This window comes from Toxotes jaculatrix, chromosome 22, assembly GCF_017976425.1.
Source record: "Toxotes jaculatrix isolate fToxJac2 chromosome 22, fToxJac2.pri, whole genome shotgun sequence".
Classification (NCBI taxonomy): Eukaryota; Metazoa; Chordata; class Actinopteri; family Toxotidae; genus Toxotes; species Toxotes jaculatrix.
The window spans coordinates 16,219,785-16,234,349 of record NC_054415.1 but is presented as its reverse complement, the minus strand read 5'-3'; the positions used below and the strand labels follow the sequence as shown (position 1 = coordinate 16,234,349).

The 14,565-nt window shown below is 42.4% G+C and overlaps 1 protein-coding gene across 1 annotated transcript in view; it reads left to right on the top strand.

The window, feature by feature from the left end:
• The window catches only part of tmtc1 (transmembrane O-mannosyltransferase targeting cadherins 1), an 86,686-nt gene that overhangs the window by 16,596 nt on the left and 55,525 nt on the right, over positions 1 to 14,565 (top strand). Inside the window, exons 3-4 of the mRNA XM_041029916.1 lie at positions 11,870 to 11,943; positions 13,081 to 13,257. Of these exons, the coding sequence (XP_040885850.1) occupies positions 11,870 to 11,943; positions 13,081 to 13,257 (251 nt within the window). The remainder of the gene's footprint in view (positions 1 to 11,869; positions 11,944 to 13,080; positions 13,258 to 14,565) is intronic.

Here is a 14,565-nt window from a genome sequence, read left to right as displayed (position 1 = left end):
CATTTTAATGCTAACCTTTGTTTTCTCCTCAGAATAGGTTTGAGTAACCTGGGGGGGTTTGTTTGCAACCTGTCTGATCATGTGACTTCTTGATGCGCAAGGAGACATAAGATTTGTCAGCTTCCAACCTGGAGTGGGATTCATCATGAGGCTACCAGTCCAAACATAGTCTTAATGTTTCAGCCCAAATCTGCTACTGTTACGCAAATAGAGCAGAAGTGAATGGAAATTTGCCGATATACAAACCCGCACACACAAACACACACAGCTTGATGAATCCCACACTGTATCTCAGTATTAACAGGCTCTGTCATTAAGGCCAGATGGAGTCCATTTCTTTTATCGTGATAAAGAGCGAGAATGGTGGACTCACACATAAACGCACAGACTTTGTGTGCAGACACACAAGAAGGGACGATTACCCACAAGTTCATGCTCATGCTCGCTTTCTCAAACAAACTCCTTTGCTCGGCCAGAATGACTTTGAAACCTTCCCAGAATAAGACGAGATGGGTTGTCGCTTGTGAGAGTTTGGAAACAGAAGCAGCCTTCAGTCCTCTTTGAGTCTAAAGAGAGATTTTTGCTCTTGCTTACTGCCAGTAAACCGTCACAGTCTGTCTCCCCTGCAGCCTCTTGGACAGTTGTGCCGTTAGCTCTCTCATACAGGAGGAAAACATAATTAAAGCCTGTTTGTTTCAGCCTGTTTCACTGTCAAAGAACATCACTAAACAACATCACGCGTGCCATGTCAGTTTTGTTTCGTCTTTAGTCGGCTAACAGCATTAGCTGATGTCATTAGCTACGATAGCTAAATACCTCCTGACCGTGGCTGATTGTGGGTTTGCCTAGAAGCAGCAGCAAAAAGATCCTGCTAGCATCCTAGTATTTGTAAGCACGGGCTTTTCAAGATAAAAGCACCTGTAGGAGCCATCATTAGTGCTTTGAATCCACTCTGCATTCGTACGTGTACATGAAGGAGCGGCATTGACTGAACCTGAGATCTCAAGCACACAGCCTGCTTAAACTTTGAGGGTTGTTGCTGTAATATATTTTTCAGTCATGCTAGTGGCATGGCTGCAGGCATGGGAACGTCAGTTAGTCTCAATTTCAAACTTGTCTTATAGATAGGCTTGTGAGTGACATCGGTAGCTGTTGCGGTGCCACAGACAGCAGAAGTTAAAAAAGCAGAATTAACTGAGTAGTGATCAGGTCAGGAGCTCTGGATTTGAACAGATCAGCTTACACTGCTCCTGTGAATGTGCTTGTTGAATAGTGCAGGCTCTTTGATCAGTTCTCTGCTAGACATGTTTCACTGTGTGACTTTGGTGACAGCTGGCAGAGATGGCAGACTGATGGCTTTTGAATGGAAAATGCTTCACTTCATTAAGCAAGTAATTTTATTAATTATGGGCTTAATTAATTTAATAAATCCTGGGTTGTCATAGTTTTCTTGATTGAATCTTTTCCCATCCACACTGTAGTTATCAAATGCTGTGAAGCCTGTACGATAACCTAAGACATCTGGTTTGAATCTGGTATTTGGTAATATTTCGATGCTAAACAGCAGGAATTTCACACAAGCTAACGATGTTAACGTTAGGGGTGAGGGAGTAGCTACAATCTTAACCTGTGCTAACAGACCATTAGTGGTTAGCATCAGACTTTATCTCTTACTATCTGCAAGTGCTAATTTAGTCTGGGCTTGTGTTGCTGCTGCTGGTAGCTGCCATTGCTCTCTTTTTCCATGTTAGCTAGTAGTGCCGGTTTCCTTTGCTTTTCTAAGTAGCTCAAATGTCCATATACAGTGTATGCTATCCTGACACTGTCACAATGTGCTTTGTGTGCTATTGCTGCTTCCAAATATGCTAACATAAAAACTTCAGCATCACCTGCTAAATAGCATGCTAACAATACACTGTTAATGTTGCTGCTGTTTGCATACTGACATTAGCTTTTAGCGCAAAGCAGCACTGTCTTATCACAGTCGCTCAGAAATGCTAGCATGGCTGTAGGCTGTTAATCTGGTTCTGTAGAGTGAATCTGAAATTTAAAACTCCGTAAAGCTCAAGATCATTCAAGGTCATCAAACTCATAACAAAATCCCGGCCGTTCTTGAAATTTGATAATGAAGATGGTAACATTTTAGAAATTTTGGAGGCAGTGGGAAGTCTGGTTTCTTGCCTCACGTTATTCATGGAAATCTTCTGTTTTGTACCATTATTCAGTTTCCTGAGTTCTGATTTTCGGCAATAAATAAGTAATGAGATGTTCCCATCTTTAATCACAAGGTCAGTGTTGTTTTTTTCTCTGTTTAGTCTTTTGGAATAGAGAAGCATTTAGTATGACCCTCCGGTCTGTTTGTATCACTGTGTGTGTGTGTGTCCTTTTTTTTTTTTTTTTTTTTATTTCCTCCAGTTGTTTTGGTACGTTGTTTTGGCACTTCAAATAAACTCAACAGAAGCAGGACCAGAACCTGTGACAGTCCCCATCGTTTTCTGTGTCCAACAGGGGGCCGGTCTGGCCAGTCAGCGAGCCAGTCCATATCCAGTGAATGGGGCTCCTGTTTCAGAGCTGAAAAGCCTCCATTCATCCACAGCTCCTCTCCTCTTTCTGTTGATAGATCGCTGGCCATGTGCAGAAACCCCGTCAGCCATATGTGTGACACATAGACACACACACACACACATAAAATAAAGCCGTCTCGGTGTGTTTGGGCTGTCGGTGAAGGCCAGGACAGACAGAGGCGAGGGACGAGCGAGTAGAGATACACAGCGCTTTCTAGAATGCGCCTGGGGTGACAGTCTGCCTGCAAAAAAATAAATAAATAAAAGAATCACATGCTCTGTGTGAGTGTGTTTGGGTGTGTTTAACCGAGCTGTACTTTTACACTTCCTCTCCCACAGTGCTGGGGTTTGGATGCATACAGGCAGCTGCAGCTGAGCTCAGATTCCTGCTGAATTATGTAATTGGCCCAAATTAGGGAGAGAGAGATGGAGAAAGGGAGAGAGAGAGAGGTAAAAGTAAAAGTTTCTTTCCTTACAATGAAAATACCTCCCATAAACACCTGGATCAGATTAAAGGGGTATTCCAGCAAACGTTTTATTGCACTGCCTGAGAGAGAGAGAGAGACACTGAGAGAGCGAGAGGGATAGAGAAATGTCAGAATCTGTGCAGCTAAGGCTGTTGTGTTGTGAATGGGACCTGGCGTTGCAGCATCCCTCCGTCCCAGCGGCATCACGAGGGAAAGTTGGGAGAAGCTCAACTTGATGCAAATGTCCTCTGATGCAATGCAAGTGTCAGCGAGACACTGTTCGTTTCAGTGCCCACAGAAACTGACGCACGGGGTCGTTTACTAGAGGAGAGGAGAGCACTCCCAGCACTAATGCAGGATCTGCCATTGTTTTATTAAAATGTGTAAAAGGTTAAAAAAAAAAACCCCAAAACAAAACAGACAGTAAAGCTGTTCTGTACTCAGGAAACAGGAAGTGAGCAATTTCCCTGTGTGTAGTACAGCGGCAATGTCAGAGAACTGTCCAATCAAAACAGTTCTGCAACGCGCACGCGGCTTCACGAGAGGCAATGTGTGTAAACACAGTGTATCTGCTCAAACTGAGGCACGGCGTAGATTTCGAAGATTTCCTGTTGTGCTGATCCAGTGCTGACGTCAGGGAATCATCCTCTCTGACCGCTGACTGCAGAGCAGCTACGTGTCATCCCATCATTCAGCGGCATCGCGTTCCCCTGACCTGAGACGCACCGTGTTTGTTGACATGGCTGCTCATTACTTCCAGATGTCAATACAGAGACCTGTGATCAGGTGTCATCATCCAGATAAGGTGTCCACACTGCTGTGTATTTAGCTTTTTCCATTCACTCTTTAGCTGTTCTTACTGTCTCCTTGCTGTATTGCATTGGTCTATTTCCTGGTTTTACACGTGTATACACATGTATACATTCCTGTTTTGTATATTGATATAGTTAGCATAGCATGAGGCAGCTCGTGTAATCCTGCTGCCACTGATGGTGAGAGCAGTGGAGGGAAATGAAGGGCAGTGATGGTGTGTGTGGGGTCAGAGGAGTAAGGCCAGATTAATTCAGACTGCCTGTCAACACACCAGCATGTGTGTGTGTGTGTGTGTGTGTATGTGTGTGTGTGTGTGTGTGTGTGTGTGTGTGTGTGTAGTAACTAAATGGACAGAGCAACTCTGACAGCAGCTCCTCTTCCTCTGCTTCAAGGAGAGGAATCTGTTTACTGCTGCTCACATTCCAAACATATTATTATTCATTGTGTGTGTGTGTGTGTGTGTGTGTGTGTGTGCGCCAAGGGAGAGAGAGGCTTCACAAATTGATATTTTATTCATGCAGAGAGAGAGACAAGGCCCCCCGCCCCACCACCACCACAAACCCCTCCCACCCCACAACTCGTCCTTTCATCTTGCACCTCACTACCTCTCCTTCGATAACTCTTCATCCCTCACTTCCTCCCATGTTCTCTTCCCTTTCATCTCTGTCCATCCTGGCCCCTCAAAGTATTTGTTGGTGACTAAGCAACGCCTTTATAGTCCACACACACACACACACACACACACACACACACACACACACACACACACACACACACACACGCATTAACTCACCACTTAGAGACCATCCACTTAAGGATGTAAATAATCTCCTTTCATCTCACTGATTCCGAGGGGTTTAGGCCTCTGATGTTTTGTGTGTGTGTGTGTGTGTGTGTGTGTGTGTGTGTGTGTGTGTGTGTGTGTGTGTGTGTGTGTGTGTGTGTGTGTGTGACTGTGTGTGTGACTGTGTGTGTGTGTGTGGGTGGGTGGGTGGGTGGGTGGTTGCGTGTGTGTGTGTGTGTCTACATGGCTTTCTTTGGACACATTTTTGTTTGAAACCTTCGTTGACATGTCTACACTGTGAGGACATTGCGTCCATGTCCTCACACCTTCAAAGGGCTGTATGAGGATTCAGACCTGGTTTTAAGGATCAGGTTAGAATCAGGTTTAGGGGCGACGGAATGCATTTTGTCTACAAGTGTCCTCACAGCAAAGAGAAAGACACCGTCTGTGTGAGACGTGTTCACACCTATTGGCAGCACTCTGGTGCAGGAGAGGGGTGGAGCCTGAGTAGAGCGTGCAGGAGGAGGAGAATCGATATGTCATCAATACGCCTACTTGCTTGCTGTGAATACTCATCAGCTCATTGGACATTATGCCTAGGGCCACACTACTCTACCTCGCGTGTGCGTGACAGCGACCTCACTGAACTGCTGCAGCTTACACGCACGTGGAACAAACATATATATAGTTACATATGTTCAAATATTTATATAGAGTGAAAGCCAACTATATATCTATATCTAATCTATATCTATACATCTATTTATCCATCTATGTATATATATCTTTATCTGTCTATGTATCTATGGAGCAGATGGAAGAAAACATCAGAAAATCAGCAGCAGCAGGCTCAGTAATGTTTCCTCTGCCCTCCCTCTGCTGATTCTCTAAAGAAAGTTTAGGTTTTTCTTTTTTTGTTTTGTTTTTTAAAGGATGCACAGTACGTATCGTCAGCGGAGGGATATGTCCTCTGAGCGATGAGTATAAATCGACAGTATATCTGGGAGGGGTGAAGCTGTGGTCGACTCTGTACTTGTACGATATGACTGCTCACAAACTTGTGACCCCTTTCAAGTATTTCCTCCCACTCAATTCACTGAGTTTGCAAACTACATAGACGTAACTGGAGAGAGATGCAGAAATCCAGATCACTACTTACTGTTGTTCGTTTTTAATAAAGACTGAGGCTCATTTTATTGCCACCTTTCAGGAGGGTAATTTAACCACTACTGTTAAAAAAAAAAAAAAAAAAAAAAAAAAAAAAAAAGATAGCGGCCAGCAGGACTTTATCAGCTAATCTTCTCATTTATAGTAACCAGCTTTATTTAAAATGATGGACGTCTTCTAATTCTGCTTTAGAGAACAAGAAACTCTCTAACTGCTATTTTTTTTAAAAAATTGATTGAAGAAGAAACAGGCCTTCATAATAAAGCTGGAGACAGCCATTATTCTGAAAGGAAGCTATTTAACAAGAAACCTTACTGGAGTAAGTACAGTTAAAAAAGAATAATGGCAACATACATTTCTGAACTCTTCAAGTAATTATATGGAAAAGTGGATTTCCCATATGGTTTGACAAAAGGTACAGATTCTATGAAAGGAGTTCATAGGAGTCTGAACCTGCCCTCTCTGCCATCAGAAAGGAACATTTCCACTTTTATTAACATTCAGAGAAGCTCCTGATATGATCAGTAGGAATCTCTTAGCTTATTGGCTGATTGGATAAAGAAATGAAAGTTTTACATTGTGGGATAATGTGTAGAAGGCAAAACAATGAGCAGCGGCATTGTTTTACTATCAATATCTAACCAATGTTCTATACTAATGAATGGAGTCAATGAAATATTCACAGTCCTTACCAGTGTAAATATGGATGAGCTGTGTAGGTTCATATAAATATCTTGGTTTCTACACTGACGGACATATGAATTTTCTAAAAGGTCTTAAAGTTCCTGCTGAGTCAGCAGGTGGAGCTTTTCGAGGAGTCGGTGGTAAAAGTAAAAACCTAAAGGAGACAAGTTTTCAAATGTATTCAAAAACTTTTTCAAGATTGTGTGCGTGTGTGTCCGGGGCTGCTGGTGGGGTTTGGGGGCCTTAGAAGTATCTGTGCATGCGAATATATTTTCCGGGTTTGCACTACTATGCACCAAAGTTGGCTGTAGTGGAGGAAGTTGCTGGAAGATGATGGACATGTAAAATAGCAGTGTCTTGTAGTCCAATGTGGGACGGGTCAACAACAACAACTAAGGACATTTTAGTTTGGTTTTCGACATGTGTTTTTAATTTTTAATGTCTTCCAAATACTTTAAGGCTGCAGTTCCAGGTGTGGTTCTCTTGGGAAAGGCAGCAGTTGCCTGTTTAACACACCGAAATCACTCTGCTATGCAGGTAGTACAGACTGACTCTTCTCAGTAAATCCAGTTATCATTTCCAAACTCAGGCTGTTTGAATAGAACCACTGCTGGAACATTCACTGCTCACTGTCTGGGTTTACCTTGAGGGGAGAGCTAAAATGTTGGTGGTGTTTCTTAAACGAATCTCTTAAAATAAGATTCAGATTCAGTCCTGGAAGTTACTTACTCCTTCACTAAAGACGGCTGACTGAATGTTTATATATTTCTACTCTAATGTTTATTTTAATTTCTCTAATGTTATATTTATTTTTCTACTCTAATGTTTATACTACTGCCCTTATGTTTATACTTCATTTTGTTCACGGCTCTGAATGGCTTAAACTGGGACCTGAGTACTAATTTCGTACCATAACATGTAAATGTCCTGGTATGACAATAAAGTTCCTTGATCCTTGATCCTTGAAAGTAAGGTCAAGCAGGTCAGGTCAGTTTTATTTCTATAGCACTGAATCATAACAGAAGTTATCTATAGGCACTTTTCATATAGAGCAGGTTTAGACTGTATTAATATTATCTACAGAGACACAACATTTCCCCCAAGAGCAGCACTTGGCGACGGTGGCAAGGAAAAAGCGAAAATAAAATGTAAAATCTGTTTTGACTGTAAAGCAGCAGGTGCAGTCTTTAACATTTTCATAGTGGTGTTTTGGGTAAAGACAGTGTGCAGTGTTGTTCTCTCTGTGTATGATCTCGCCTGTGGAGCCTAAACAGCACCTTGAAGAAAACAACAAAGGAAGGAATTTGATTACAGATTTTGCACTCGACTATCTTGGCAGTAAAAGCTTTTGGAGCATTCCAGCCAGGCCTAATTTTATCCTGCTGTAATTTAATATGTCTGATCTTTTGTTTCCTGCTTACTCCCTCCATCTTTTTTTTTTTTTTTTTAATGAGGTATCACATGGAAGTCCATCCTTCTCCTCCCCCTCTCTACTCTCCCTGACCTTCTCCTGTGCACCTTCTCCCTTCAGTGTCCTCCATTCTCACCTCTATGCGGCTACAACAGAGACATTAAAGTTTGACATTGAAAATAAAATTCAGCTCTGAAAGCAAAACCTGAAGTAGAAAAGGAACCACTTATAAGGGAAAAAGTTCTGTTAGCACTGAAAAAAAGGTTCCTCTAAAAAATAAAACACAGGCATTAAAAAAGTCTTATCCCGTTTTATTTAACTGTTTTTTGCATTGTGATGTGTTTTTCGAAGCCACTCTTCAGTCTTTCACCTCTTTGTCGCAAAGATGTAATTGTCATATTAAGTAGCGCGTCACTCTTCCCAAACCCACCCTGGCATGGCCGCACATATAGATAAGGGCTTCCACTAGTTCACCTGGAACTTTTAACTGATGGAACCAAACCAGAAAATATGTCAAGCGCTGATGTGAGCTAATGCACATCAGCTAGCTAAACCGTGGTTAATGGTAGCTAAGTCTTCCACCCTGTGTCACTGTTTGCTTTCCCCATGCTATTACTGCTGCACGAGGGCCTCGTAAGTGTTCAGCAGGAGTTCAGGAGTTCGGTACAAGAGGAGAGCGTCAGGATATGAATTTGTTTGGGATTATAATCTGATATTGGATGTATTTTGTGGGAAACTGTATTTCATTCTCATTGAAAAATATCCCAAAATGGAGGGAGTGGAAGTGTGGCTGTACTTCAGGTCTTCACATACCATTTTCAAATCCATTTCCTTTCCCTTTGGATGGTGCAGGGACATTATCATTCAGAACTCTCACTGTCTGTATATGCAGGTGGCCATAGTAACTGAAAACCAGCTACAACCCCTCCTAATATAGATGGTTATACAGGAAGACTTGTTGGTAATGTGTCTGGTGCTGAGAAAACCATCTTGTATATTGTTCCACTGCAGCAGGATCGTCACCTGATGCCACTGCAATTCAAATAACGCCCAAGGCTGCATGCCAAGCGTGAAAAGAAAGCTCCCCTCTGCATAATGTAGCATTGCACATCAAGGCTTGCAAGTGTTGAAACTTGTGGAAGGTTGTTTAAAAGAAGATTCTCTTTACTATGAGAAAGACTGAATTGTTTATTTTCTGCATAGTAAAACCCATATATCCTAAAGCAGCTCCACCATAACTTTTTGTGCAAGCACAGCGATTTTATCCAGTAGTAGAGGAAGTATTCAGATTGTTAACTGAAATAAAAGTACCAATACATGAATGGAAAAATATGAACTGCTTCATTTACAGTTTTATAAACTGGGACACCAGATAAATCTGAGGGGTCATCACCATGATTCACGGGAGAGAAGAAAGAAGAAAAAACAAAGCTTTGATTCACAAATCTGTTTTCAGTTTTTGGACTTTTTCTCTGATCTTTGATTTTTAGTCCAATATTGGATCATTTAAGCCTTATTAATTGAAATGAGACCATGTGTGAAGTTTAGAGGGACTTAGGCCGACCACACACTGCCGTTTGTAAGACGTCCGAGGCCAAAAAGGTTGGTTGGTTGATTGGTTAGTTAGACCTTTGCCAAACAAGAATAATATGGCTTTAAAGATAACTTTAACCAAGCCTAGTTCTACGTGCAACAATGTTAGCAGAGAGAAACAGACCTTCTTGCAGTTTGGGAGTTCCAGGTGAACTCATGGAAACCGCCACCTCGATTTTCTGTCACATCAGACTCTAGCAGACTCTGCGGACTCTAACACGGACAGTTGCAGACACCACGGATGCGTACTTGTTCTTATTATACTGCTTTCTAGCCTGCGTTAGTTCCCTTGCTGCGTAGTCACAGTATATCAGTGGGTACGTGGATGTTCACACAGAGCCTTGATGACAAAACTGATGTCACTTGGACCTTCATGGACCTTCACGTACTTGCAGTCATGAAACGTACACTAGCAAGTAGAGCATTATTTTAATTCCCTCTCCTTAGCTTGCAAATTAGATGCAGATTAGATGTAAATCCCACGCTCCTTGTTTTATTTTTCTCTGCCATTGCTTGTTATTTCGGTGTTTCACCGTCACCCCCACCCATCCTGCTCTTTATCAGTGTCTGCTGGACATGTTTACTGCTGCTCTGCCAGGGCTGTGTCTGACTCCCCATTCCACCACACACAAAAATCCACCGGCTGGAACTGCGGTTGATGCCGTAGATCAGCTTTATGGAGAAACACCCGCCGAATTTAAGAGGATATACAACACGCACCGGCTATTACTCCCCAGACAGGAAGCTTACAGTTTTGTCCAACAGTCTGCAATACATCCTGAAATTTTCCTGCTGTTAAGGTGACTGTTAGAGCAAACAGCCAGAGCTGAGCAGCATTTGGCTGACTGGGTATAAACCGTCTGATTATTCCTGCTCAGACCTGTCAAGTCAGTGTTTTACAGCAGGTAGTTTGAGCGAGGCAGCTGAAATGGTTCGAAACACTTAACAATCACGCTGGTACCAATCATAAACCAAGTCAGGAAAGAACTGGATGCAATGCAACTGCAAGATCTGTTGTGTTTTTGGTATAAGGACTGTGGAAACTCACTAACTCAACTGCCTTAACTTACACAATTATTAACATTTGGTCAGATTGTATTAAACGAGTCCTGGGTAGACTGTGTTGTCCAAAACACAGCAAAAATGGCATTGAAATGTTCCATTGGAAGAGAACAGCTCCTTTTCAGGAAGTGTGCTTGCTTGATTTGAAATTTCAACTTCAGATGATGATTACTTAGCTAAACAGCTGTAGAATCCAATGCCAGTAATATTCACATCTGGACAGCTGTTGGATGCCAGCAGTTGTCGTTGAACCCTACAGCCACATTGCTAGCACAGTCAGTCCACCACTTTGGTCCTGAAATATCCAACTACTAGATGGATTGGCATGAAACGCTCCATCGAGACTCATGGTCAGGATGAATCCTGATGATTTTGGTGATCCCCTGGGGTTAAAACGTAATGCTTTTAGTGAAATGGTTAACACTGTTGCCTCACAGAACACTGTTCAGGGTGTACCCCGCCTCTGACCCAATGTCGGCTGGAATTGGCTCCAGCCCCCCCCCCCTTAAGAGGATCAGCAGTATAGAAAATGGATGGATGGATGAAATGCCTTTGCAGCTGTTGGGTCGACTGATATCCGATTTGGTACAGATGTTCAAGATCTCGGGAGGATTAAATAAATTATTTGGTTATCCCCTCGTTCTTCATATAGCACAACCAGACGGCCAGTTTTTTGTAACTATCTAGAAGTAGCTTGACTTGTATTAGATGGAAAATCATGCGAAAAGTTTTAAATATTGTCCGATGGCCTTATGGTGTCCTCTCTGGTATGTTAACAGCTGTTTGTGTTGTAGCCCTGAGACACACCCGCCTCACATATTTCAAAGGGAGGTGCTAAAAGTTGCACATTTCTGGCAGGACAGAACCCTAACCTCAGGAACTGAAGGAGAAACTAGCCTGATCACAGTCCTTTCTTTTATTCCTCAGTTTCTATTGGCATCCATCAACAACAGCACTCATGCGTGGGCGGCCAGTACAGAAAAGCCTTTATACTCATTCTTGGCCGTGATAATAGGCACCTGTCTGAACCATAATCACCGTAATCCTGCTCTCGGGTTTCAGTACCAAACAAACATTTCTCAGACGCAGACTCCACAGAGACAGTGATGAGCCGCAGCTAAAGTTGTGCATCTCGCCGTAGCGTAGCAGCATAATGGCCTCCACATGGACATCCAGCAGTGTTTCCTCACCACAGCTGTCCAACACATGAGTAATATCCCAAAATCTAACTCTGTGTGTGTGTGTGTGTGTGTGTGTGTGTGTGTGTGTGTGTGTGTGTGTGTGTGTGTGTGTGTGTGTGTGTGTGTGTGTGTGTGTGTTCCAGGTGTCTGGTATCGTGGGCAGGGCTGACGTCTTGGCCTGTCTGCTGTTCTTGCTGACGTTCCTCTCCTATATTAGGTAAGATGACTCTGTACCACCCCCGCACCTCGTTATCACACACACACATATACTCAGATATATGGATACACATGTGTAAAAGACATTAATCTGCGTGTGGGACTGATGAGGATGAGCTACCATGTAGACATAAAAGTTTTCATGAGCAGGACATCATGATCATATAAGGTTATGTGCTAGTTAGCAACATTTATCAGCCTCAGTGTGTGGTGGGCATGTTCATTATGTCCTTATTGGTTAGTTTTAGCTGTGTGTTAACTAATGCAGAGTTTCATAGGTTTATAGTAAGCTACAGCATGTTAACATAGCACAGGCTCCACTGCCACAAAGGTTTTTATTACAGTTGGAATTTAAATAATAATTTCATGAAATGATAATGATCTGCTCATAATCCTTTGGGGGAGAAGAAAAAAATGAAAAATAAAATTTTGGACTTGTATGTCAACACCCATCGCCGCTCAGTTTTCAGCTACTGTTCACTTGGTTGTGTGTATACAGTTTTTTTTTTCTGTGCGGTGATGAAGAATTACTTTGGTGCATACAATGTTACACAGGACTACAAAAGCAAGAGTAAAGTTAGAAATACAGACAAAAATGTGATTGTAATTTGCAAGTATAATACTTTATAAGGTTTATGGTAAAGTTAATATAAGTCTGCTTTACATAATAATCAGTGTTGACTGATGCTTCTGCTGTTTGGGAGCTGATTTGGTCTCTCTGGAGCTCTGTTAGCTGTGTTATACTCTGTGCTAAAAAAATAATAATAATTGTTTACCAAATTAACAAATTATTAAACAAAAATATTATAACTGATTCATCATTTAACTCATTTATGAAGCCTAAAATCCAATCATTGTCTGGTTCCAGAGCTCAAATGTGGGAGGATCTCATTATATCTTTACCGTTCTAAATTGCATATGTCTCCGTTTCAAATTATCAGCCATTGCTGGTGCAGAATTAGTAATTGAGAGATGAACCTCTTCAGTTTTGGACTCCTTCTTACTTGAATAGTTTTCAGCCAGGACCTGCAGGATCTGGATCCGGATGCAGCCAAGTCTACGTTTCATGTGTCAGATAAATATTTCTGTATATATGTTATCCACATTTAACGCCTTAACCCTCCTCTCTGTCTCTCAGGAGCGTGGGTGCGTGCGCCTCTGAGGATTCCCTGCCCGTCACGGTCTCGACGTGGTCCCTGTTCGTCAGTTTGTTCCTGGGCACGTGCGCCATGCTGGTGAAGGAGACGGGCATCACCGTGTTTGGAGTGTGCGCGCTCTACGATGCCCTGGTCCTCTGCCGCAAGCCCCTCATCCAGTAAGCACACAGAGCTTGGCTTTGTTTATGTTTACTTTGTGTTTTGTTATTGTTTTGATTTATATGCCCATGATCCTCTGAGTGTGCACACATTTTTTTTTTTTTAGAAATGCTTTGCTGTATATTTACACAGCTAAACTCATCACCTGGGAGCTGCCCTGTTCAACACTGAACAGGGGAGACACTTTACTTCCAAGTCATTATAATGGACAGCATTAGAGACCTGAGACACGTTGCCCTGCACTCACAGACTTGAGACTTGTTTTCACAAGAATTAAGACTTGATTTTTGGCTTGAGACTCGACTTGAGACTAGACTTGGAATTTCCCTCAAGGATGCCTGAAGATTTATTAAACAAGATTTAAGATTTTAACTGGACTTGTCTCGGTTGTCTTGAGACCTGAGCCCTGTGATCCTTAATCCTGGCAGTGGAACGACAGATTTGGGTGTCAGTCCTCAAGAACCTTTCTTGCGTCGTTCTAATTCCAGTTGTTCAAAAAGTGTATTTGTCCACTGGGAAATCTGGGAAGTGTTTGAGGGTCCTCTGGTTGACTTTTTTATGATATGAAAGCAGCGATGACAGAAGAATTCCAGGAGGCCTTCATTGCCAGTGATGTAATCAGTGACATCTTAGCAAAGCTGAGGCAGGTCAGTATTTGCTCTCTGGTTTTTCCAGCGTGTTAGAATGACATCAGATGCTTCTTTTGGGGGGAAAAAAGGAAACAATTTGAGGACAGTGGACATCTCTTGTGGATCTAACAATATCACAGTATCATTGTTGAATATAATTGACCATCCATCCTAGTTGTGTGTGTGTGTGTCCCTGTGTGGCTTTACACAGATGCCATTATCCATGTCCCACTTTTTTTTTTTTTTTTGCTAACACATTACTGCTGCCATTGCTGTTGCTTGTCGTTTCCTCTCCCCTGCTCGGGCCTTTTTTTTTTTTTTTTTTTTCAAAAGAAGCCTGCAGTGATAATGGAGGGCAGATGCCTGGAAAGCAGCGAGCCTCAGATGAAACACACCCCATGTCAGCAGAGGCCCGGCTGCAACACTTCCTCTTACTTTAATGGACCTTACTAGCGCTTCGTACGCTTTAGCCCCTTAACGACCAATCATATTTCCCATTACTGACCATTTTCCAAAGTACACCAACATTTCTTTTTAGAGCGATTTCAGTACACGAAGAAAACCATCCTGCAGAGACTTAAATCTTGCTGCAGATAGGCAGTTGTATGTTGGATTTCTACAGTCTCTTCAGTTATATTCAGGTACAGTCACAGACCTTCCTCGGACAAAACATTGTGA